We start from the raw sequence: 25,216 nt of genomic DNA, 5'->3' as shown, positions 1-25,216 counted from the left end.
GACACTGTGATAAGTACTTTATAATTATTATTTTATTTAATCCTCAAAACAACACTGGGAGGCAAGTGCTCTTATTATTCTAACATTACAGATGAGGAAACTGAGGCAGACAGAGGTTTCGTGACTTTCCCAGGGCTCCATAGCTAGTAAGTAAGTAAGGTTGGATTTGATCTCAGGTTTTCCTGACTCCAGGTCTACTGCTCTCTCCACTGTTCCAACTGTTCTGCCTGTAAAGGTATATAATTTAGGGTTATTGTATATATATAATATATAATTTGGTAAGACAGATATGTCAAATACACAGATAACTAAAATATGGATTTAAGCTTGAGACATGTATGAGAGATGCAAACAAAGGGTAAAGATAAAGTCTTGGAGAGGAAGGATCTTTATGGGCAGGCTATGGGGCAAGGAGCCAGGACAAGTCCATTACAGCAGGGGCATTTGATATGGTCCCTGAGGGATGGGCAGGATTTCAAAGTCTCATTGAGTCTCAGGGTTTGAAGGGATCTTAGAGGACATCCAGTCCAGTCTGTGTCTAGCCAAGAATCCCCTCAGCGGTAAGTAAAGCATTTCAAGGACAAGGATCAGCTGAGGCTCAGAGGAAGAACATAAATGGGAGGGCAAATACACTAGTCTGCCTAGCATAGAGTCAGTCATGTGGTGGAGTGTTGGGAAATAAGGGTGGAAAGCAACATCTATTATGAATCCAAGAGGAGTAGCCCGGGGAGCATCTGCCCACCGCATGAAAAATCATCCTGCTTCTTTAGACATTCCCTATTTAGGGACTCTTCTCTAGGACAAGATATACTCTCTTCTCTCTATATATCTCTCTTCGAATTTCTTTGTTTCCTTCAAGATTTAGCTCAAACAAAAAGAACACTCTCCACATCCAGAGGAAGAACTGTGGGAGTAGAAACACATGACTCTTGTTCACATGGGTCAATGGGGATAGGATTGGAGATATAGACTGTAAATGATCACCTTAATGTAAATATTAATAATATGGAAATAGATCTTGATCAATGACACATGTAAAACCCAGTGGAATTGTGTGGGAGGGTGGGAGGAGGGAAGGGAAAGAACATGAATCATGTAACCATGAAAAAATATTTTAAATTAATTAATTAAATAAATAACAACAAAAAAAGGTTTAGCTCAAACATCATCTTGTTTCCTGATCCTCCCACTTGTATTAATGCCTTCCCTGCCAGAACCAACTTTTCTCTTCTTTGTATACTTATATGTGTATATGTTGTTTCCTCCACAAGAATGTAAGCCTCTTGAGGCCAGGGACTGTTTCACTTTTGCCTTTGTATCTCCAGCACCTATCTTTTTTTTTTTTGGTCCATTCATTATGTCCCACTCTTTATGACCCATTTGGTGTTTTCTAGGCAGGGATCCTGGAGTGGTTTGCCATTTCTTTCACCAATTCATTTTACAGATGAGGAAACTGAGGCAAATAGGGTTACATTTCTAGGAACTGATTTGGATACAAATATTGGGCATTTAATAAATGTGTGTTGGCCAACTTGGTTAAATAAGCTCAGAGATGTCCAAAAGAGGATGCCATTTAGTTATGACTTCCTAATTAGATGCCAAAATGGTCACCCTTTCTCCTTCCCATTGCTGTACTTTCCTATGTCTAGGTTTCCTGGGCTCCCTATGCACAGCTCTCTTTGTTTCTTATGCCATCCAAGGAAAACCCCTTGTGCAGTGGGGGAGAGATATGATGAAGGTGGTACCAATGGCTGAAGAATTCTGTAAAAAAACGATTCGGCACATGGCAGGTAAGAATGATTTATTTTTCCGTTGTATTGTAACCATAGTTCATATTGTGCTGGGCAAGACATGACTTTGGGCACTCTTCTGGAGTTTTATGTTCCATGCCGGATTGAACTGAGATACCTACAAGTTGTTCAACTGTTAACAAAAGGAGATTTGCTTAGCAGACAGCAGGAGAAGGATATTCGAGAATACATGCATTGCAAATGCTCCAGATTGATTGGAAGGAACAAAGCTCCCTCCCTCTGAGTTATCCATCTTCTGCCAAGCATCAGACAGAGCATTGAGGCTGTATGTGGGTGATCAGGAAGTGATGACAAGAGTCTGAGTCATTAGCTCCTCTGATCCAATCAAGTTTCAAATATGATTTCAATACCTTTCATTTTTTTAAGCTTTTGCCTCCCATCTTAGAATCAATACAATGGATTGGTTCCAAGGCAGAAGAGTGGTAAGGGCTCTGCCATTGGGGTTAAGTGATTTGCCCAGGGTCACACAGCTAGGAAATGTCTGAGGACAGATTTGAACCCAGGACCTCCCATCTCCAGACCTGGCTTTCAATCCAATGAGTCTTCTTTTGTGGAAAAACTGTCTTTCAATGGGTTTGCTACATCTTCATATAAAATTACAGGGCAATCTTCATTTAATAAAATTGTCCTAATTTCAGTATACCTAAGATGAAGTATTAAGATTGACAAGTCTTATTGATGTTTATTTTAAATTATTTTTTCATGAGTGTTTTTTTTCCCTTTTAGTGGTCTTTCTCATATGACTCATGCTAGATTCTGCCATGAAGTCGGAGCATAGATAATTTCCTGAGGTCCTTGTTAGCACTGTGTTCATGCAATTCCTCTTCTTTGCCTCCATAGCTATGGGTAGATTTCCCTAAAGCCAGTTTAACATGTCGTCATATGATGGAGGTGATTCTGTATTCTCCAGTGTCCTCTATAAGATCTGGTCCTACCACACTGAAATGGCTTCAAGTACAGCCAGTGACAGAGTGGGTGTTTGTTGTCTAAGGACCATCCTAGTTAAATATCTAGGGGAGTATTGCCATAAGTTGAGCCAAATGAAATTTTTTTTCAGTTACAGCAACTCATGAAGACTCGTTCATAAGGAGTAGAAGGGTCACAGTATGCATTGGTGGAATGAATATGTACTCTGACAAAATCACAGGACTTATTTTAAATGCTAAAGCCCAGAATATTGTTAATATGGAGACGTGACTAAATTTCAAAGGAAGTATATTTGTTTGTGTATCATATATAGACAAAAAAGACAGAGAGAGAGGGAAGGAGGAAAGTAGAGAGAAAGAATGCGAAAGGGAAGGAATGAGAGATCAAAAGATAGAAGGAAAGAGAAATATAGAGAAAAAAAGGAGAAAGGAATGGAAGGAAGATGTAAGGAGAAATGGAGGAAAAGAAAAAGAAAAACAGGAGGGAAGGGAGAAAAGAGGGTAGAAGAGAAAGAGGGAAAAAAGAGAAAGAAGAGGAGGAGAGAGAACTTGGGATTCTTTTCGTAAATGTACACATATATTGCAATGTCTGCAAAAGGGATGAAGAATTAACAAATTTACTGATTACTTTTGTGGTTGTACTTAAAGCTAATTAAGTGAGAAGTTCTGTTTGAATTTTGGCCTTTACTAAGTAACATTGCATTTTGGTTTCTTATTACACACCTAGTTAAAAACTAAAATAATACTATCTTTAATGCTAATGAAGCACCCTTTAGTTTGATTAATTCAGTGCATCTCAACAAGCATTCATGAAGTTCCTCCTCTTCCTTATAGTATTTGTCCCATCCCCCTCCTTTTTTTATACTCTTACCTTTCACCTTGGAATCAATATTGTATTTTGGTTCCAAGGCAGAAGAGCGGGAAGGGCTAGGCAATGGGGATTAAATAATTTGCCCAAATCACACAGCTAGGAAGAATCTAGCTTCTGAGGTCAGATTTTGAACCCAGGACCTCCTGGCTCCTGGCTCCCAATCTACTTTGCTACCTAACTATCCTGTGTTCTATCACCTCAAAATCTCTTCTTTTAGTCTTATTTTGTTGTACCAGGAGTCCCTTCTTAAGTGGCCTCTAAGTAAAAAAAAAAATTAAAAACTCAAACAAACAAAACAACCTACTCAGTCTTGAACTCTTGTTTTTCTGATATGTATTTGGAATTGTGAAGAACTTGTCTCTCTCCCCACAGTGGCTTATACTTTTCGCCACTATTTATCTTTTCAAGTACCATAAGGCATAGCTGCCAAAATACCTGACCTTATTTGCTAATAAGGATCAGGGACTGGTAGTTCCACCCTCACTCAATATGTTATTCCTTCTGCCCAACATCAGAGAGCACTCAGTTAGAAGATCAGGTCCTCCCTGGCGTTGTTGTTCAGTTGTGTCTGACTCTTTGTGACCCTGTGGACCATGGCACACCAGGCCCAGAAGGGGCCACCATTATCTCTTGAAGTCTGTCCAAGTTCATGTTCATTGTTCCCATAACAATCTATCCATGTCATCCCCTTCTTTTGCCTTCAATCTTTCCCTGTTTTCTCATCATCTGGTCAAAGTATTTAAGCTTCAGTAGCAAATACTCATATAATTCTTTAAGGTTTGTGGAAAACTTTACATATGTCATCTAATTTGATCTTTGTTACAACTCTATGAAATAGATGCTATTATTATCCCTATTTGGTAGAAGAGATTGAGAAAGGTTAAGCATCTTGCCAGTAGCCAGTCACCAAGCTACAAAGTGCATGAGACAGAATTCAAAATCAGATCTTTCCATCTCAAAGACTGGGATTCTATCCATTATATAACTTAGCTGCAGCACCCAGATGCTCTGCTTCTCAGAAACTGACTACTTCTATCCCTTGACTGCTTTTGTGAGTGTCAGTGTTTTTCTCATTAGGCTTGGATTGGTCTCTTGGCTCAGCCCCCACCCATCAGAAAAATTCTTCTGTCTTCCTTTGATGCTGCATTTTCATTCATTCAAACTGACATACTTTAATGGAATTGATTGCACAAATTAGTTATGTTTGATTGAATAAATTAGTTATGTTTAATTGATTCTTTATTCATGCTCCTAGAAGCAAAAGCAATAAAATAAAATATACTAAAACAGTGACTTCTCCCAAATCCAGGAAATCCTTACCCAACATATTGGTGCTTCCCAAATCCATAACATCTAAAGACAGTTTAAGTTCTTGAAGTTCAGTTCAGTTCTTTTTGTCAATTTTTCCCACCAATCAAGCATCCCCAAAACTGTTTTACTCATTTGAGGCAGCCAGGACTTGTGGCACCAGTCCCTCTTTCTGCCACCTCTTCTTTCTTGCTACTCTGTTGACTTATGAACCATGTGTTCAACTTTGTGTGCTTCTAATACTACATGTATGACATTGGGCAATAATAATAGCACTTGGGGCAGGCTCGGTGAATTGAGAGCTATACTTAAAGATGAGATGTCCTAGGTTCAAATCTGGACTTTGACACTTCCTAGCTGTGTGACCCTGGGCAAGGCACTTAACCCCCATTGCCTAGCCCTTACCACTCTTCTGCCTTGGAACCAATACATATTATTGATTATAAGGGTTTGAAATAAATAAATAAATAACATTTTACAGGTCTTTAAGATTTACAAAATTACCAAAAAAATTACAAAAAAGGATTACAAAATCATTTATGTGTGTTATCTCATTTCATCCTCACAATAACCCTTGGCAATTGGTGCTGGCACTATTATTTTCCACATTTTATAGATTTAAGAACTTTGAATTCTGAGTCTACTATTAATTTTTTATATGGCCTTGGACAAGTGGCTTAACATGTTTCTCACTTTTTTCAACCCTAAAAAATGGTATTAGAGAAGCCATCCAATCTTGGGTGATAATAAAGGATAATGATGACAAAAAGAGCTTATTGCAAATTTGGAATGCTAAGGATGCTAGTAGATGGCAAAGTAAATTTCACTACAGAATTCTCACCCCCTCCACACACATACTTCCAGTTTGATTTTCTTAAAGAGATGGAATATACAGTTCATTTTCCAAGTCTGCTCCCACTTGGTAGAGTGATCTTAGAATAGATACTTAAGCATTTCTGGGAAAATGTTTTAGACGATTAACCAGGCTAAATGAGACTTCCTGTCTCTGATTTGTAAGCCTGCTATTAGTGGATTCACAACTAATCTGACTCTTACTATCTCTATTACACTGATGAAAACATGTTGCAAAATTTTTAAGCAAAGATATACTAATGCTTCTATTTTCAAAATTCAGTCAAGCAGTTCTGAAGTAATGTTTTTCTCCCCTTTTCCTTCTTACCACCTTTTCTTCCTTTTTGACTTTATTTTTTCCACTTTTTTTCTTAGTAGACACAGATAACAATCACATTTTACAAATACAATATGATCATATTAAAATATGCAAGCAGCTCTGAATTTATTAACCTAGTATTTATAAATAGTTCTGGCATACCGATACTGCCCCAGTTGAGAAGGGTCCAAGGAACTCCATCTCTTGTAGTCATAGATTTAGAAAGTCCTTTATTCCAATCTCCTCATTTTACAGATGAGAAAGTGAGGTTCAGAAGTTAATGTAGTTTGGCCAATGATACACAGTAAAGAGTTAGAGGCAAGATTTGAATTTGAGTCCTCCCTTTCTGCAACTGATGCTTTCCCAAGGGTTTCTAGTGTACCAGGGGCCAAAAGCCACTGTTGATTCTGCCTTACTATATTCTGGAACTGCCACTCTTCTCAGCCCATCCCTTCAAAGTTCCATCTTCCTTTCTTGGCAACATCAAGATGGTAGGTGGGGAGGGAGGAAGGGAGGACCTTTATTACTGTCCTTCCCAAGTTCCTTAGTCTTTGTCCATTCTTCCTCCCTTTCGGGATCCTCATTCCAGTTCTTCAATCCCCAATCCCACCCCATCGCAGATCTCCATCTTCTGTCCCTACTCCACCTCCCCATTTTCACTTTCCCATCTCTATCCAGCTCCATGCCCCACCACCTCACTCATTTTCCAGCTTTTTAAACTTACTCTTAGATCCTCCTTCTCAGCTCCTGAACCTATCCACCGACAGCTCTCTCCTCCATCAAATCATAGCTCCCATTGACCTGCAGAGGAATATGGAGGGGACTCGGGTAACTCTTCAATGGCAGGGACTGTCTTGCCTTTCTTCTCCAGCACTTTACATAGTGCCTGGGACCTGGAAGGCAATTAGTAAATGTTTATTGACTTATACTGCAGTTTAGGACTCAATATATGTTCCCAGAGAAAAGTCTATAGTACTATTAGTGCAATAGCTTTCTGGGGCTTAATTTTTTAATTCTTACTGCTCTTCTACGTTGGAACTAATACTTAGTATTACAGAAGGTAGCAGTTATTTTTCATTAAAAAAAGATTTTTTTCTAGGCTAACCTAGGAGTCTAACTACCATTTGGTGCCATTATATTATTATTTTTACTTATTTATAAGATTTGTCATTTCTTCAGTGAAAGTATACCTGTTTATGTCCTTAGCAAAACATTGTCTTTATGACTAAAACTCAACTGAATTCAGTCTATCTGTATATATTACATGCTTGGTGCCAGTATACAACTAAGAAAACAGCTGTCCATGAGGAGTTTATATTCTGTTGAGAGACGGTCATGTGGGCACTGATAAATAACAGCAATTTGGACAAGGAGAAAGCAATCACTCAGGGAGGGAATGAGAGAAGACTTCTCGAAGGAGGTAGCCACTAAAACTGGAAACAGCAAAACCCAAAAGAGGCTTTTCAATGCCATTATCAAGAATATTAAAATCGTCATTAATATTTAAAAATTCCATAGCACTTTAAAGTTTGCCAACCACCACTGTAAGTATATCATCTTATTTAATCCTGACAGCCTGATGAGACCAAAATACTATTATCCCCATTTTGCAGGTGAAGAAACTGACAAGTTTTGTACAAGTGATTTATTTGTGGTAGACAGAAAACTAGCAAACGTCAGAAATAAGATTGTAATCTATGTCTCCTTGAATTACATCAGAAATAAGATCATAATCCATATCTCCTTGAATTCTATGACCAGTATTTTCTCAGTTCTACCATCTTGGTTCATCAAATATTGATCACCTCATGACCAATCTTACGATTACCCCTCTGTAGTTAGCTAGACATGGATAACAGACTATTGCTGGGTCCATAATTGATGACTTTCCAGTTTGATAGATCTTATTGGAATTAGAGTAATGTAATTATTATTATTGTCATTGATAGTGGTGCTACAGTGGATAGAGAGCTGGGCCTACAGTCAAGAAGACTTGCCTTCCTGAGTTCAAATCTGGTCTCAGACACTTACTCTTACTCTCTTACTACTGTTTGCCTCAGTTTCCTCATCTATAAAATGACCTGCAGAAGGAAATGGCAAACTGTTCCAGTATCTTTGCCAAGAAAATCCCAACTGGGGTCATTAAGAACTGGATGTGATGAAAAAAAGACTGAACAACAATAAGAAGCATATAGTTATTATTTACATAGCACTTTATACAACAAAGAGCTTTAACACATGTGACTTTATTTAGTTCTCTCAATACCAAACTGTCTGAAGTAACTAGTACAAATCTCAATGTCCTGTTCCAGATGAGGAACTGAATCCTAGATTAAGGATCTTGCCCAAGGTCATAGAACCTAAACAAGGAACAGAGGGAAGGTTCAATCCTAGGTCTTCTCTTTCCAAATCTAATGTTTTTTCTCACCCAACCATGATGTCTCTTGGGAACTGGACTTACTGTATTGAAGAAGCAGAATTGTGACTACATGCCTTTCAAAAACATCTATTTAAGTATCTGCTATGTGCAGAACATTATGCGGGGTGCCAGAAAGGGGTCAGCTAGAAATAAATTTATTAGGTTGTTTGATAGAGAAGGGTAAGCTGGAAAGAAAAAAGAAATTGTTTAAAACTACTTCAGATTTTGAGGTTTGTCCTCATGAACAACACTAGCCTCTTGGGTCTTACAATCTCCTAAATTCAACATGCATCAATAATTTTAATACAAAATGGAACATGAGTATGTGAGAGGCTTAAACAAGGTTACATGAGGACTGAAGGGACAAGATCATTTTCAATTGGCAAGACCCATAGGATGCTGCCTTTGAACTGGAGCTTGAAAGATGGATAGAATTTCATGGGGCAGAGAAGGGGGCAACAGAGAGGATGAAAAAAGCATTTCAAGAATGGGAAGCAAAATGAGCAAAGAAGAGGGACAGAGTGGCAAGTGTAATAAGGGTTGGCATACTTTAGTCCTCCCATAGTCTGATGTTGTATGGCCCCAGCTAAAAATGGTTTTGACCTTTTTAAATAAAAATTTAGTGTCTTTTAAAAAGGAAAAGCCATTCTTAGTGGTGCAGTTGGTCTATGGATAGAAGTTTGTTGACCCTTGGCATAGAACATTGCCAATGATTCTGTGTCTGGGGCTTAAATGAAGGGAAACTGAGATAAGGCTTAGAAGGTTATGGTAATAACAGATTGTGATGGATCTTGAATGCCAGGTGAGAAAATTTGGAGAGTAGTCAGTAGGCAATACAAAGTCATCAAAGGGTTTTGAATAGAGTAAGTAGATTCATAAAATCCAGCAGGAGCAGAATATGCCTAATTAGAAGGGCCACTTCCTCTAATGGTCAGTGATTTGATGGAGAAGAAGGCTAACATTAGAATATCGGCTAAGGAGCTGGATGAAGGACAAGAGATAAGGAACTGAGATGAAGGAACTGAGAATGGGTGGTGTTGCCATTATTATTCAATCATTTTTCAGTTGTGTCTGACTCTTCATGACCCCCTTGGTGTTTTATCGGCAGAGATCCTATACGGTGGTTTGCCATTTCCTTCTCCAGATTATTTACAGATGAGGAAACTGAGGCAGAGTTAAGTAGCTTGCTTAAAGTCACACAGCTAGTAAGTGTCTGAGGCTATATTTGAATTTAAGAAGTTGAATCTTCTTGACTCCAGGCTTGTCACTCTGTCCACTGAGTTACCTAGCTGGGTTAAGTACTATAAAAGAAACAAAGTTTAGGGGAAATGGAGAAGATGAATTGGGGAGATGGCAGAGACAACTAAGAGTTGGTGGAAGGATATACCTCAGTAAAGGTTGAGGGCTGGGGTGGGGGGATGAAGAGTGAATGTGAGAAGATATGGAGAATAGTTAAGAAAATGTACTTATTCCCATATGAACGTGAGAGATTTGGGATCTGAAATTTTATATCTCACATGCTGTTAGTTCTGGTCAATATATTTGTTGGTTTTGTAAAAATTGCTTTTATTTTATCTTTTGAAATATTTGTTTCAAGCAAGCCTCACTGGGGAGAAGAAAGAGGATATATTTTAAAATGAATATGATAGGGGACAGCAAGGTGGCTCAGTGCATTGAGAGCCAGAGAGAGGGGAGCTCCTGGGTTCAAATTTGGCCTCAGATACTTCCTAGCTGAGCAACCCTGGGCAAGTCACTTCACCCCCACTTGTTTAACCCTTACCACTCTTCTGCCTTGGAACTAATACACACTATTGATTCTAAGACAGAATGTAAAAGTTTTTAAAAAAGAAGATGAATGTGATATAAAAACAAGAAATATTAATTTTTTTAAATGTAGAAGGGAAAAAAAGGGCTAGGGTAAGAAGAGGCAATGATGAGCAGGAATTAGAATCCTCAAATTCTTCTCAAGTGAGAAGCAGGTAAAAGCAAAATCTAAGAGACTGAGAAAATAAAATAAGGGTTTCCCCTCTCTTCCTCACCCTCTTCAAGTTGCTGAGTCAGAGTTTTGAAGCTAGAAGACCAGTAAGGAAGCTCTTGTAATAGTCCAGTCAGGTAGTAAGAAATAGCCACACCACAGTGTGTGACATGGAAATCACTTTAAAAGACTGAAATATATTAATTTAAGGTCGCCAAGGAATTCAGCTATGTAAATCCTTAATGAAAACTCAAGTCAGCAGTCAACCTTTTATGGATTACAAATTACAAATTTGTAATTACAAACAGGAGGAAGAAAGGTATTACAGAGAGAGAGAGAGAGAGAGAGAGAGAGAGAGAGAGAGAGAGAGAGAGAGAGAGAGAAGGGAATAGGGCTTAAATACCCCCTCTGTTTAGGCTGGGCCAAAAGGCCCAAGCCCTTAGATAGCTGAGGCAAAGAAAAGATATCAGTCCCTATCACTCACGTGACCAAAATGGAGAAACAGTCTCAGGGGCCTCCACCTCCAGCTTCCTTCAGAGCAAGCCTCTCAGAGCAAAACCTCTCAGAGCAAAACCTCTCCAACCTCCTTCAGAGCCACCTCGCTCAGAGCCAAACCCTCCTCCTCAGTCCTCAGACCCCACTATCTTTAAGGAAACCATCTAAGTTCCCTCCCCTCAGTTCTCACATCTACCAATCACTGTCCATGTCTTCCCTGTGCCAATGGTGGCTCTAGCTTAACCCAGGACCGCCCAGAGGTCTGCCCCTTTGCACATGTCTGTTGAAGGTCATATTCTCAAATAATTAAATCTTGATCTATGCTGCAGCCCTTCCTAAATCCTGTTACTCTAAGTAGGGTGGAGATTGTAAGTTCCAAGACCTGGTTCTGTCATTCCAAGTATCTCTATTGTATCAATTCTAAAATCAATCATGACTCAAAGAACTTCCTGTTCTATGCTTAAGTATAGGTCAAAGCCCTTTCCATTGTTCAGCAAAAGGTTTCTGTCCTAAAGTAATCTTAAGTAGGGAGGAGAAAGACCCTCCCATGCCAAGGGGGTTAACATTCCAATAGACTATCAGTAGGAAATTTTTCAAGTATGAAATTTCCCAATGGTGAAATTTCCAACATTTATAAGTCTAAGAAATTTTAAGGTTTACAATGTCCATGGTGGGAGTGGAGGGGAAGGGATGGAGGCAAGAGGTATTGCAAAGTGTGAATCCATGAGATTTGGCAAATGATCGTCCTGGCAGGTATAGAAGAGGTAAGAACCAAAGACAGCTCTGCAAAGCTATTCTTAGGGCTCCTTGAATGAACCAGGATGAATATTACAAGGATTCCTCTGCCAAGACTGAATATCACCGCTGATTTCCTTTACATTTAGAGTACCAGGAGCACTGGTTTTACTTTGAAGCCAAGTGGCAGTTTTATTTGGAGGAGAGAAAAATTGCTGAAGACCAAGATAATAAAGCCATTTTTCCTGATCGCTATGATGCAGAGGAAAGAGACAAGGTAACCTTAATGATTCTCCTTTAGGAAAAAAAAATAAACAACCCCTAGAATATTAAATTTCTTCATGGCATTCTAGAAAGAATTCCTGAAGTCTCACCCTGTGGTTTTCAGGGAGTAGATTGTTAGCCTGGGTAAAGGGTTCAAGGATGAGAATTCTGGCTTTTTGTCCTCTTATAACAACACGTTAGGTCCCAGACAAGTCCCCCTCTCCCCCACTCAAACAAACAAACAAACTACGTATCAAGTATTTTAGACGCACACTTGCAGTCTACAAAATGTTTATTTCCTTTTATGGTTTTAATATAGTTTCATTCAACATGAATTCTTTCCAAAACAAAAGACCCTGGATAGTCAAACTCTACTTCAAGTGTAGTTGTACTATCCCAGCAGTCCTTCTAGCTACCTTTTCCTTTTTTTTTTTAAATCTGTACCATAACCACAGGTTCAGATCACTCAATCATTATTGCTTAGTCATGTCAAACTTTTTGTGACTCCTTTTAGGGTTTTCTTGGCAAAGACACAGGAGTAATTTGCCAGTTCCTTCTCCCACTCATGTTACATATAAGGAAACTGAGGCAAACAGGATTAAGTGACTTGCCCAGGGTCACACAGCCATTATGTGTCTGAAGCCAGATTTGAAGTTGGGGAGATGAGTTTTCCTGTCTCCAAACCCAGCATTTTATCCATTGAACCTGCTAGCTGCCTAGATTGCTCAACTAATAATCAGAAAAATGATAAATTGTCTGGTGTGAACATCACAGCACATTGGCAAGTCAGGAAACTTAAATTTTAGTCCTAGCTTCTTCCAGTATCATCATCTATTACCTTTTCTGCCCTTTGGTCAGAGCCATAACTCTGAGTTGGGGAATGAGTGCTTTGCCCCATGGTACTAAATTTAGCGGGTGCTGATAGAATTTGCAGTCCTTCAGCTGTGTAGAGACAACTGAGCTTAGCACCTAGTTAGTGAGAATAATTAGGTAAAATAGGAAGCTACCAGATGATGGGCCGGAGTAAGCTCCTTTCCGAACTTACTTGGCCCTAATCATCGCTAACTATTCCTTAAAGGAAGTCTTGTTTCCCACTACTTTCCCAAGGACACAATTCCTGGTATTTGCCCAGATGCAAAAATTCCCCAATACAGTTCTGCCCTTGAGGGTTCCATCTGCAAGTTGTGGATGTTACATCTGTGTGCCATCCAAGAGACGCTCTGAGGTTAAAAATGTGGTGTCTCTGACTTAGGGAAGAATTAAGAATCCATAGGCATAAAGGCATAGAATTAGGAGTAGCTGCCAATGCGAAAGGCAATATGGTATTGTGCCCAGGAGGATAAAGAACTGGCCTCAAAGTCAGGATGGCCTGGCTCTAAGTTCTGCCTCCGACACTTATTGGCCTTGTGTCCCTCGCTAAGTCACTTAACTTCTCAGTTAAGTTCCGGAAAAGATTCCATCTGGCATTAATAAAGGAAATTTCCTTGCTAGGAATTCCTTATTATCAGTAAAAAATACAGGTTTAGTCCCTTTCCTAATAAAATCACAGGCTGATGCAGGAAAGACAGATGGTACTGCTATGACTGCATTTCATGAATGCCACAATTAAATCAAATTGATTTTAATTTTTTTAGTTACAGCATCATCCACGTTGTTTTTACCAGTTGAGTTTTCCCCACCTATTCAAATGCTGATCATGAGTTAAACACTATGGACATACCCAACTATGACTTTCCAAAAGATGCCAAGTTCACATTTCAAGTTAAACAAACAAACAAACAAACAAACAAACAGAGTAAAACTATTAAACCTTTTTCATGATTTTTTTAAAGCTCAAATAACTGATGTTGGTCATTTCATCAGACTTACAGAAAATGGAGTTCAGAAGGTCGAGGCGGAAGAAGGGGCCACGATGCACCGATGATTGCTTACGATGCTCTTCTGGGAGCAGGTGACAACTGGACAGAACTCTGCAACCGGGCCATGTTCCACGGAGGTCAGTTTCTCCTTCTTTATATTTGGGGGTTTGGGTGCTCTGAGACCTTCGAGGTCTCAGCGTTCTCTGATTCTCTGGTTCTAAGCTTCCCAATGGCCAGTGCCTTTTTTCCTACTTGTCAAGAAATTTCCTGCTAGGGGCAGCTAGATGACTCAGTGGATAGATATCCAGCCTTGGGGATGGGAGGTCCTGGGTTCTAACCTGGTCTCAGACACTTCCCAGCTGGGTGACCCTGGGCAAGTCACTTGACCCCCAATGCCTAGTCCTTACCACTCTTCTGCCTTGGAACCAATGCACAGAATTGATTCTAAGATGGATGGTGAGGGTTTAAATAATAATAATAATATGATATACTCATCTGAAAGTAATGTATGTAACACTTCACATCTGTAGCACTCATCCTTTTCTTTTTAAAATGAACAGAAATCTAGTTTCTCTCCATCCTATCCCTGACCTCACTGGGAAAAAGAAAGAAAGAAAGAAAGAAAGAAAGAAAGAAAGAAAGAAAGAAAGAAAGAAAGAAAGAAAGAAAGAAAGAAAGAAAGAAAGAAAGAAAGAAAGAAAGAAAGAAAGAAAGAAAGAAAGAAAGAAAGAAAGAAAGAAAGAAAGAAAGAAAGAAAGAAAGAAAGAAAGAAAGAAAGAAAGAAGAAAGATAAATTACTTTGTAACAAATATGCAGTCAAGCAAAACAAATTTCCTGAATGACTATAGACTGTGATGTCTTTATCTCCTCTGTGCAAAGGACAGCATATTTCATTGTTGGTCATCCAGAATCATGAATGGTCACTGAGCTGTTCATAGCTCTTACAGCTGTGTTTAGTGTATAAAGTAATGGATAGGTGACACAGTAAATAGAAAACTAGATCTAAAATTGAAATGACCAGAATTCTAATTCAGCCTCAGATGCTTCCTAATTAAAATAATATTGACTAGTCACGATAAACAAACACTTACTGGTCACAAATAATAGCACTGCCTCCCAAGGTTATTGGACCACATAAGAATATTTTTGTAAAAGCTCTTAGCACAGTGCTTGACCCAAAGAAGTTGCTTAATAAATGGTTCCCTCCCTCTTCATTCAACTCTTTTCATTCTTCATCAGTCTGTAAAAGTCCTCAAAATTGTCTATTCTTATAATATTGATGTTTTAGTATAGATTGTGCAAAGATAAGTTCTAAATAGTAGATGATCTCGATGTAAAAGGTCACATCAAAAGCAAATTAGAGAAACATGGGGGGAAAAAAATCACCAGTCAGATCAAAAAAGAGAAGAAATGTTCATGACCTAATAAGGAATAGAAAGGATCACAGAGGATAAAATAGATAATTTTGATTAAATACTATTTAAATTTTTTGCACAAATAAATCTAATAAAGCTAAAAGGAAAAAGAAAAATAACTGAAAAATTATTCACAGCAAATTTCTCTGATAAGGTTTCATTTCTAAGATATGTAAGGAATTAACTGAAATTCATAACATTAAGAGCCATTCCCCATTTGTTAAATGACCTAAGGACATGAGCAAGCAGTTCTCAAGGGAAGAAACCCAGGCTATCTAGTCATAATAAAACAAACATTCCAAATCATGACTAATTAGAAAAATGTAATTTAAGGCAATTCTTTGAATCCACTCGTACCCATCAGAGTGGCAAAGATGACATGAAAGGAAAATGATAAATGTGAGGGCTGTGGGAAAACAAACACAGCAATAGTGGACCTATGAATGTATACAACTAATGTAGAAAGCAATTTGGATTTATACATAAAAAGTGCACTATATACACTAAACAGTGCCTGACTTTTGACCTGGGTATACTACTGCTAGATCTCTACCCAAAAAGGAACCAACTAAAAAGAAAAAAGTTCTATATGGATGATTTTTTATTTATAGCAATATAACAATAGCACTAAGGGGGCAGCTGGGTAGCTCAGTGGATTGAGGGTCAGGCCTAGAGACAGAAGGTCCTGGGTTCAGATCTGGCCTCAGATACTTCCCAGCTGTGTGACCCTGGGCAAGTCACTTGACCCCCATTGTCTAGCCCTTACCACTCTCCTGCCTTGGAGCCCAATACACAGTATTGACTCCAAGACGGAAGGTAAGGGTTTTAAAAAAAATAACAATAGCACTATTAAAAAAAAAACAGCAGTAAGAGCTACAAACAATACAACCATTCATGATTCTAGAGGACCAATAATAAATTTTACTTATTTTGTGGTACCCCCCCCAAAAAAAACCCTGGAAAATGAAGGCGATACCTGTATCAATTAAGGAATGGCTAAATGGGTTGTATATGAATGTTATGGAATAATATTGTACTGGGAGAAATAGGCAGTACTATTGTAGTGAGAAAAAAGAAATAGGTTATTTGATTTATTTCTTTTTATTTATTTATTTTACCAGTTACATGAAATGAATTTCCACATAAGCTTTCCAAAGTTATATGATCCAAACTGTTTCCCTCCCTCCCTTCCTCTCCCCCTCCCACAGCTAGCAAGCAATTCAGTCTAGGTTATACCTGCATTATCACATAAAACATAAGAAATAAGACTATCTCCAAAAGACATATGAATTGATACATAATGAACTGAGCTGACCAAATGAACAATTTATGTTAATACTTCAATATAATTGGCTTCCTTTGTAGTTTTGAGTATTTTATTATATGCTTTAAAAAAATATTCTGAAAAGGGAGACTTTTGGCTTCACCAAATTGCCAAAGGGCTCAAGAAATGGTGAAGAATCCTGCTGTAGCAGTCCACACCTAGCTATGGACAAGGCAGACAGTTAGAATGTACAGAGTGGTTTAGAAGAGAGCATGCTCAGTCTTGCTCATGGCTAGGAAAGCCTCTGACCCTTGATCCCAGCTTCCTCCAGGTTAGGCGGAAAACAGGTTTCTTTGTGTTCACCTGGCTAAGAAAAACCACACCTATACCTTGTCGTTAACCAATGATAATCATCCCTATGTATTGTATATATTTGCATATCAAAGACATTAAAAGCAGCCACAGCGGTCTCCTCCCTCTCTAGGATCTTACCTCTCGCCTATGTCTGTCTTTGCTGGAACTTGGCCTCTGGCCAAACTCCATCTTTAATTCTTTTCCTTCTCTATCTCTCTCACCTGGGACCTGGCCTTCGGCCAGGCACTTTCTTTTCTCTATCATGTCTCCGACCTGAGTGGTGGTTAATTTTGGATCACTGGATGGTTCATGCCTTTGTGTTGTCCAGAAAGATCGGAGTTCTGCTGTGGCTCCATTGTAATCAATTCGGCCTGGTTTCTGACTCATTTCTGCCATCTCATACCTGGCTCCGTCACGCCCCCCGCGGAATCCAATCTACTATCTTTTCTTTCTCTCTCTCCTTGAGGCATTTGCAGAGACTGCCTCACCTGCCTACAGCCCCTTTCTCCACTCTTCTCCCAGAGTCACCAATCTCAGCGACCCAGATTTCTACCCAATAGAATCCATACTGCCAAAGGTTTGAGGAGCTAGATTCATCAAATGCACTTCAAATGTATGCTCCCTCCTTTCCTGTCCATTCCCCATTTTTGGAAAATATTTCTTGGCTCTGCCAATCCTGCCCTAAACAGCCTTCCTTTATACAAATGACTCATTCAACTCTAACCTTCATGCATCTGACTCCCAATCTCTAGCTCCAGCTCCATACCTTTTCCCAGAGCTCCTTGATCTGGGTTTGCAAATGACCACTGGACATATCTGTGCTTGCAAGTGAGTCCTAAACTGCTCTATATGGATACCATGCTGGCATCTCAAACTCAATATTTACATCCCTCCATTAAAACCTGCTCTTTAGGGGAAGCTAAGTGACTCAGTGGATTGAGAGTCAGGTCTAGAGATGAGAAGTCTGACCTTAGATACTTCCTAGCTGTGTGACCCTGAGCAAGTCACTTAACCCCATTTCCTAGCATTTACCACTCTTCTATCTTGAAACCAATACACAATATTGATTCTAAGATGGAAGGGAATGGTTATTAAGGGGGGGGGGGGGACTCTGCTCTTCTTTGTAATTATATAATTTTTTTAAAACCCTTGCAAACACAAAGGCACCCAAGACCAGCCATACCTGTGTTTAGAGAGGAATTGACAGTTTTATAAAAAAGCCACACAACAAAACAGCTACAATGTCCAGGAATAAGGGAATAACAAAGTAAAGTGTGGTGATTTAATATGCCAGGATACTAGGGAACTCTTTAAAATTATGAGTATGCGATTTCTATCCATGAAATCACATTAAATGAAAAACTTAGAACTTGCAAAAATATGGGTGCACTGACTACATCAGATATGTATCTATTGAGTGGAAGAGTCAGAACCAGTAGACCATTGTCTACAGTAACAACAATATGGTGGAAGGATCCACCATGATAGACTTAGCTACTCTCAGCAATACAACAATCCAGGACAGTGGCGAGGGACTTAGGACCAAGAATGCTCTCCACCTCCAGATAAAGCACTGTTGGAATCAGAATGTCAATCAAAGCATGCAATTGTTCACTTTAGTTTATTTGGGGGTTGGAGTTTTATATGATTATTCTCTTACAGAAATCACCAATATGGAAATATGTTTTGCATGGTATTACCCAGATCGAATTACTTGACATCTCTGGGAAGAGGGAGGAAAGGAAGGGAGAGAGCGAGACTATTTGGATTATATAACTTTAGAAAATCTATATGGAAATTTATTAGATGTAATTGGTAATATAAAACAGATTCATAATAGAAAAAAAAATGTGGGTCTGTCCTTAATGTCCCAAAAGTCTTAGTGTGACTTAAGTTGCATATTCTGCAAAATAAGCAATTTGGAGCAAAGTAAATAATTATGTCCTGTTGTAAAAATTAAATCTCTAATAGTAATATTATATTTAAGAGATTTATTAATGATCATTAGAAATCAAGAAATAAAGAAGATACAAAAAAAAGATCACATGCCCATGGCTGGTTAGCCATTTCCCACTCACCATCATCGCTGATTCTACATTCGAGAGGAGGAGCCTCCAAAGTCTACACCCTTTATCCTCTGTCTACAGGAAGTACGTAGTGACAGGAAGTCAGTGGGCTCTTGGGATATATAGTTCTTTTTTTAGAGTAACAGATTTTCAATCATACACTGTTCCTTATTCTATCTCCTTTGGTGTTGTTGGTTTCAAATAATCAGAGACACCAAAGGCTGGCATGCTTTCTTACATGGCTTCATACTGACTTCTTTTCTCCAATTTGAGTAGGAAAAAAAAATCAAATGTACTATTTTTTTGTTTTCATTTCTTACCTCCTGTGCTTATAGCATCTCTAAAAGAGAAGGGCAAGCGCTAGGCAAAGTTTGTGACTTGCCCAGGGTCACACAGAGGCCCCTCAAATGTATTATGTGTGAGCAGGTGGGAAATCATTATGAGTGCTAACCCAGAACTATGGCAAGATTTATTCGAGTTGACTTAGGCCAATAGCTGAACTTTTGTGGTATCACCTATTACAATATTACTTGTCCTTCATCTAGGTGAATGGTATACAAAGTCAGGAAATGATTATTATTTTTTAGATTTTCATAAGATTAAAAATTTTCTAACTTTGTTTTAAAATTTATTTTTAAATATTTTTCCACAGTTACATGATTCATGTTCTTTCCCTTCCCTCTTCTCTCCTCCTTCCTGGAGCTGACAAGCAATTTCACTGTGTTATACATGTGTTATCATTTGATACCTATTTCCATATTATTCATTTTTGTAATAATCTTTTAAAATTGAAACCTCAAATCCTATACCCATATAAACAAGTAATAAATCATAGCGTTTTCTTCTGTTTCTGCTCCCACAGTTCTTTATCTAGAGGTGGAGAGTATTCCTTTTTATAAGTCCCTCAGGATCGTCTTGAATCGTTGCATTGCTACTAGTAGCAAAGTCAATTACATTTGATAGAGAAAAAATTATATTAAGACCTTTGAGCTTCCTTCTACAATTCCAAGATGCTCTGATTCTTTGAAATTAGATGAGTTTGTAGCACTTAAAGGTGTTGCCAACACAGGTGCAGTCAATCATATATCACGCTAAATCATGTAACCATGGAAAAAAAATTCTAAATTAATTAATTAATTAAAAAGAGTCTATCATGGTTCCCCTAAGAGGAAGAGAAAAACTATAAATCTCTTTTAATATTATGCTTTTTGAGAGGGCAGCTGGGTGACTCAATGGTTTGAGAGACAGGAAGTTCTGGATTCAAATTTGAACACTTCCTAGTTGTAGGACCCCGGGCAAGTCACTTAACCCCCATTGCCTAGCCCTTATTGCTCTTCTGCCTTGGAGCCAATATAGTATTAATTCTAAGACAGAAGGTAAGATGCTTTTGACATCTGGCCTGTTGTTTAATAGGGCAAGAGCAGATGAAGAAGTGAATAGCCCAACAAGTAGTTAAGATAAAACTGAATCCTGGAAGAGAATAAAACCTCTAGGGCAGTTAGGGGTGCAGTAGATGGAGTTCCAGGCCTGGAGTGTGATCCGTGTCTTCAGTCACGACTGGGCACTATGGAAATAGGTATTACCTGAAAATACAGGAATGGCTGTGTGGGACTCTTCAGGCCTCGGGGAGGTGGGGAGAGACCGGACAAAGCCTGAATGCTAAAATTTCTGTCAGAGACGGTCTCTGCAAGTAACTGGAAGAAGACGAGGAATCGAAGCAGGGAACAATGCCAGCAGCTTGCTCTCCTGCTTAATCCTGGAGAACAGTTGAGCTGGAGGACAGAAGCGGCCTGCAGCGGCTCAAGTGGAAGGTGATCCCGAGGTGTTGACATCAGCCAGAGAAGAGATGGAACGAGCAAAGAGACGGGAGAGGCCAAATCTGGCGCGCTCCCAAATATGGCGGCCGCTGCCAGACGGACTCCGAGGGAGCTCGGAGAGCCGGAAAGAATAGTTTATTCCCAAGAAGGAAACACAACACACGGGTTTGCTCTGCCCGATCCCCCGCTCTAATATTACTCCGAGGGCAAATGCATTGGTGCTCCATCACACACCTCCTGTAACAGGACCCCGGGCTCCCGGGGGCTCTCTGAAGCAGCCGCTCTACGGCCAAAGATCCAAATAGAAATGGAAATTCCCCGGGAAGACGAGACGCTCAGCCTTTAAAGGCGCACCAAACCGGCCAGGAGGGCGAGCAGTCCTCCTGGAGGGAGGGCAGGTTTGGACGGGGCGGTGAAGGGGGTAGCGCTAGAAAAGGGGGGGGGGGGCAAACACCGCAGATTTCTCAGTCCTGCCGCCGGGCGAGTCTGTGTTGTCATTCTCCGGGGGCATTTGCCAAGCCTAAGGAGCCCGTATCCAAGGTTTCGGCTTGGGAAGGCCTTCCGGGGCAAGTCAGCCTCTCCTGAGACCCCTAGCAGCCCATTTGTGGTCCATTCGCGTGTGACTCTTCTTGACCCAGTGGACCCCGCCGTCCGTGGGGTTTTCTTGGCACAGAGCCCGGAGTGGTTTGCCATTTCCTTCTCCAATGAGTCAAGGCAAATAGAGGTTAGGGGGCTTCCCCAGGTCACACGGCACATGTCCGGCCTTTCTGACTCCAGGTATGGGGCACCATCTATGGAGCCACCCGGCTGTCCCTGTGGGAAGGGATTTTAACAGGGTACGCAGACAACAAGAGATCCTGCAAGCCAACATTCCGCACCGAACTCTTGGAGCCCCGGGGCAGCTTACTTATTACCCTGTTAAAATCCCGCACCACAACCCCAGTGGCTAACGCTGGCCCTCAAAATGTGCTTTACTTTGTTTACTGCCGTCTGTGCTCTTTGTATCTTCCTTCGGGGCGCAGATTCTCACTTCAGTCCATGCGTTTGCTCCGTCTAGGGCAGTACCTGATACGCAATAACGAATTGGCTGTCTTTTTTAGTTTTATGTAAGGAGTCCGTTTAGAGCATTATTCCTTGGTTACAAGATCATACTCTCTCCCTCCCTCCCTCGCCCACCCTCACCGTAGCTGAGACGCCATTCCGCCGGGTTTAACACGTATCCTTGATCTCAACCTGTAATAAGTACTTTGTAATCACTTGTGGAGTAATCGATTGATGACAGTTCGGTTTCCTTCTCTGTAAAAAATGACTGGGCGGTGGGCGGGCAGCGAGGCGCTCCGGTTTGCCTCCAGCTTTGGTTTCCGCCTGGGCTCAGCCCTCTCTCGTTTCCCGTTTCAGGTGAGAGCGGCGCCACTGGGTCCATCGCTGGCTCTTTGTACGGCTTGCTCTACGGCCTGACCACCATCCCCAAAGGCTTGTACCAGGACCTGGAACACAAGGACAAGCTCGAGCATCTGGGCGAAGCACTTTACCGCCTATCCTCAGAAGAAAAGTAAAGCGCGTTTGGCACTTCCCCTTTCCGTAGCCTCTTTCCAAGTCCTATGGGTAACCCTTAGTTCTCCCGCGCAGGCTAAAGGAGCTTTTCTAGATGTAATACTGTGTGCGTGCCGCCTTCAGCTAGCAGAGATGGCGCGTAACTGGCCCCCAGCACTGCCCCCCAGCCCGACTCCAAGGATGTCCCAGCAGCTTGATTGCTGTGTGAAATACATCTTTGTCCTGTGAGAATATCTTCCATTTAAAGGAGCTCATGGTGGCGATTATGAATCACGTGCCCCACTCGAACCTCCAAAGAAAGCAGCCCACTCCCGGACAACCGTGTATTTTATTTGTACTGCGAAACTAACGCTCTCTGCCCGACCTTGCTAACGTCCGTGGCTAGCCGCCGCGCCTTTGTCCGACCCGTCATTGGCTTTGCCCATTTAAATGTGTATTGTGATGAGGCACACACAAGCGAACTGACGCTCTGCCGTACTCCCCGCTAAGATGCCCACCCCTGTTGGTGTGCTGGAGATGTCTGCTGGGGAAACCGGTTTCTGAAACCTTGGGCCCAGAGGACACGTGGCTAGCCTTTTCCGCCTGTGTTTTTAATCACACTAGATCTCTAGAATAAACTCTTTTCTAAGCGACTTCCTAAGCAAACTAGGAAATAAATGACTCGCCTTGCTCACGAGCCTCTTTCTCTTTTTCCTTGGTCTGGGCTTGTCACGTGTGATGAGGTCAGCGTGAGAATCTGCAGGCTAGGTCTTCTGCAGCTTTTCCCCATTCAGGCTCACTGAGCCGGAAGTGAGGTCTTCCCCGTGACTGAGATTTCTCTTTCTGAGAGACCCAGAAAAGAAAGCAGTTGCTCCCTGGCTAAAAATAACTGTGCTCTGGACAACATAAAAGGAGGGGGAAAAAGTAGCATCTGGTGTGAATAAAACAAGCAAAAGACAGTTTCATGTTTAATGCTACGTTCGCTTTGGCACCGTCTCCCCTGGGCAGCTTGGCTGAGTACTTTCTTGTTCCTTTTTCTGTACTCTGTGGAGGTTCTCTAAAAGTGCCTGCCCCACCGAATGTGGTCCAGTGGGCATTCCAGACAGAATAGAATAGGAGCTGTAAGCCGGGATCCATAGACAGAGGGATAGCACCCCTCCAGTTAAAGTAGGGCAGGCACAGAAAGCACTGCTTAATTCATTCGTGGAGCCCCCAAAGTTCTCCAGGCACGACTCCTACCTTCAGATGGCTTCCGGTCCAATCCTACACGTAGGCTAGACTTTTCTGCTATGAGATTGTTTTCTTGGGAGAAGTGCCCTTTACTCATAGTTTCCCTCTGAGCTTTATTTTATGTCAGGAGACCAATGAAGAGAGTTATTGATTGATTATAATAGGGGTTCCAGATCACCTCCGGAAATATGGGGATCAAAAGCTGCACCTACCTAAGCATGCGCATGGAAGGTACTCCCGGCATGATTCTGACTTTCAAATGGCTTCCAGTCTAATACCACAAAGCAGTCACGCACCCCTTCTAGAGTCTCTGTGTTTAAGATTGTTTTCTTGGGAGAAGAAGTGCCCCTTACTCATATTTTTCTCCTTAGGTTTTGTTTTATGTCAGTAGACAAATGTAGAGGGATGATGATTAATTATGATAAATGGGTTCAAAATCACCTTTGGAAACCTACAGCTATCCAAGCAAAGCGACATTTGAGTCTAGTATTTTAGAACTGTAAAATGAATATAATTGTAAGTACAGTCAGTTTGTATTTTAAATCAGGGGGTCTTAATCATTTTTGTGTTATAATCGCCTTTGGCTGCATGATGAAGCCTATGGGTCTCTTTTCAGAATCATGTTGTTGTTCTGTCTTAGAATCTACGCTAAGTATTGGTTCCAAGGCAGAAGAGTGGTACTGGTTAGGCAATTGGGGTTAAGTGACTTGGCCAGGGTCACAGAGCTAGGAAGTGTCTGAGGCCAGGCCCAAGACTTCCTGTCTCTAGGACCAGTTCTCTGTCCACTGAGCCACCTACCTGCCCCCAGAATAATTTTCTTAAGTACACAAATCACTTAAGATTATGGAGGAAAACCACTTAGGAAGAGTTAATAGTAGGCAGCCAGGTAAAATGTAATCATACATCCTGACTATGTTTCAGAGAGGGTACCAGTTTGTCTTGGCAAAGAAAGTTCCTTAATGGGTGCTCTTTAGACCTATGAAATCATAAGCCTGGATGAGAGAGACAGAGACAGACAGAGAGAAGAGAGAGAGACAGGCAGAGAGAGAGAGAAGAGAAGGGGAGGAAGTGGAGGGTGGAGGGGAGAAGGGAGGAGAAGAGAGGAGAGGACAGAGAGAAGAGAGAGAGACAGAGAGGAGAGAGAGACAGACAGAGAGAAGAGAGGAGGGAAGTGGAGGAGAGAAGGGAAGAGAGGAGAGGAGAAGACAGAGAGAGACAGAGGAGAGAGAGACAGAAAGAAGAGGAGGGAAGTGAAGGAGAGGAGGGAAGAGAGAAGAGAGGACAGACAGAGACAGACAGACAGAGAGGAGAGGAGGGGAGGGAAGTGGAGGGGAGAAGGGAAGAGAGGAGAGGAGAGGACAGAGAGAAACAGAGAGAGGAGAGAGACAGAGAAGAAGAGGGGAGGGAAGTGGAGGGGAGGGGAGAAGGGAGGATAGGAGAGGACAGAGAGAAACAACCTAGATTTATAAAAAATATTTTTGCTCAGAATTTGGAAATGTTATATTTGATCATCTGGTGCTAAATAGAGTATTTCTTTATGAAATTGTGATGCAAAGATAGGTCTTAAGCAAATGGAAATGAGCAGAATTAAAATTATCATTAGCAATTGGCTTTCAGTTTTAGGAAAATGTTCCTGCTGAAGTCTTTGAATCTTAAACTTCATGATTTGTGTGGACCAGAAAATTTACTAATTATAAACCAAA

The 25,216-nt window shown here is 40.7% G+C and overlaps 1 protein-coding gene across 2 annotated transcripts in view; it reads left to right on the top strand.

Annotated features, from left to right (window-relative positions):
- Nucleotides 1-22,980, top strand: part of LOC100016373 (inactive ADP-ribosyltransferase ARH2) — a 62,215-nt gene extending 39,235 nt beyond the window's left edge. The window contains exons 4-7 of one of the 2 annotated variants that reach the window (XM_001364760.4): nucleotides 1,650-1,790; nucleotides 11,861-11,988; nucleotides 13,839-13,971; nucleotides 22,149-22,980. In XM_001364760.4, the coding sequence (XP_001364797.1) occupies nucleotides 1,650-1,790; nucleotides 11,861-11,988; nucleotides 13,839-13,971; nucleotides 22,149-22,306 (560 nt within the window). In that variant the 3' untranslated portion in view covers nucleotides 22,307-22,980. Of the gene's footprint in view, nucleotides 1-1,649; nucleotides 1,791-11,860; nucleotides 11,989-13,838; nucleotides 13,972-14,394; nucleotides 17,233-22,148 lie in introns of those variants that run through there. The other variant, XM_007501246.3, reaches the window with a different exon arrangement.
- Nucleotides 22,981-25,216: the final 2,236 nt, after the last annotated feature.

The sequence above is a fragment of the Monodelphis domestica genome, chromosome 8, assembly GCF_027887165.1.
Source record: "Monodelphis domestica isolate mMonDom1 chromosome 8, mMonDom1.pri, whole genome shotgun sequence".
Taxonomy (NCBI): Eukaryota; Metazoa; Chordata; class Mammalia; order Didelphimorphia; family Didelphidae; genus Monodelphis; species Monodelphis domestica.
This window is presented reverse-complemented; position numbering and strand designations above follow the sequence as displayed.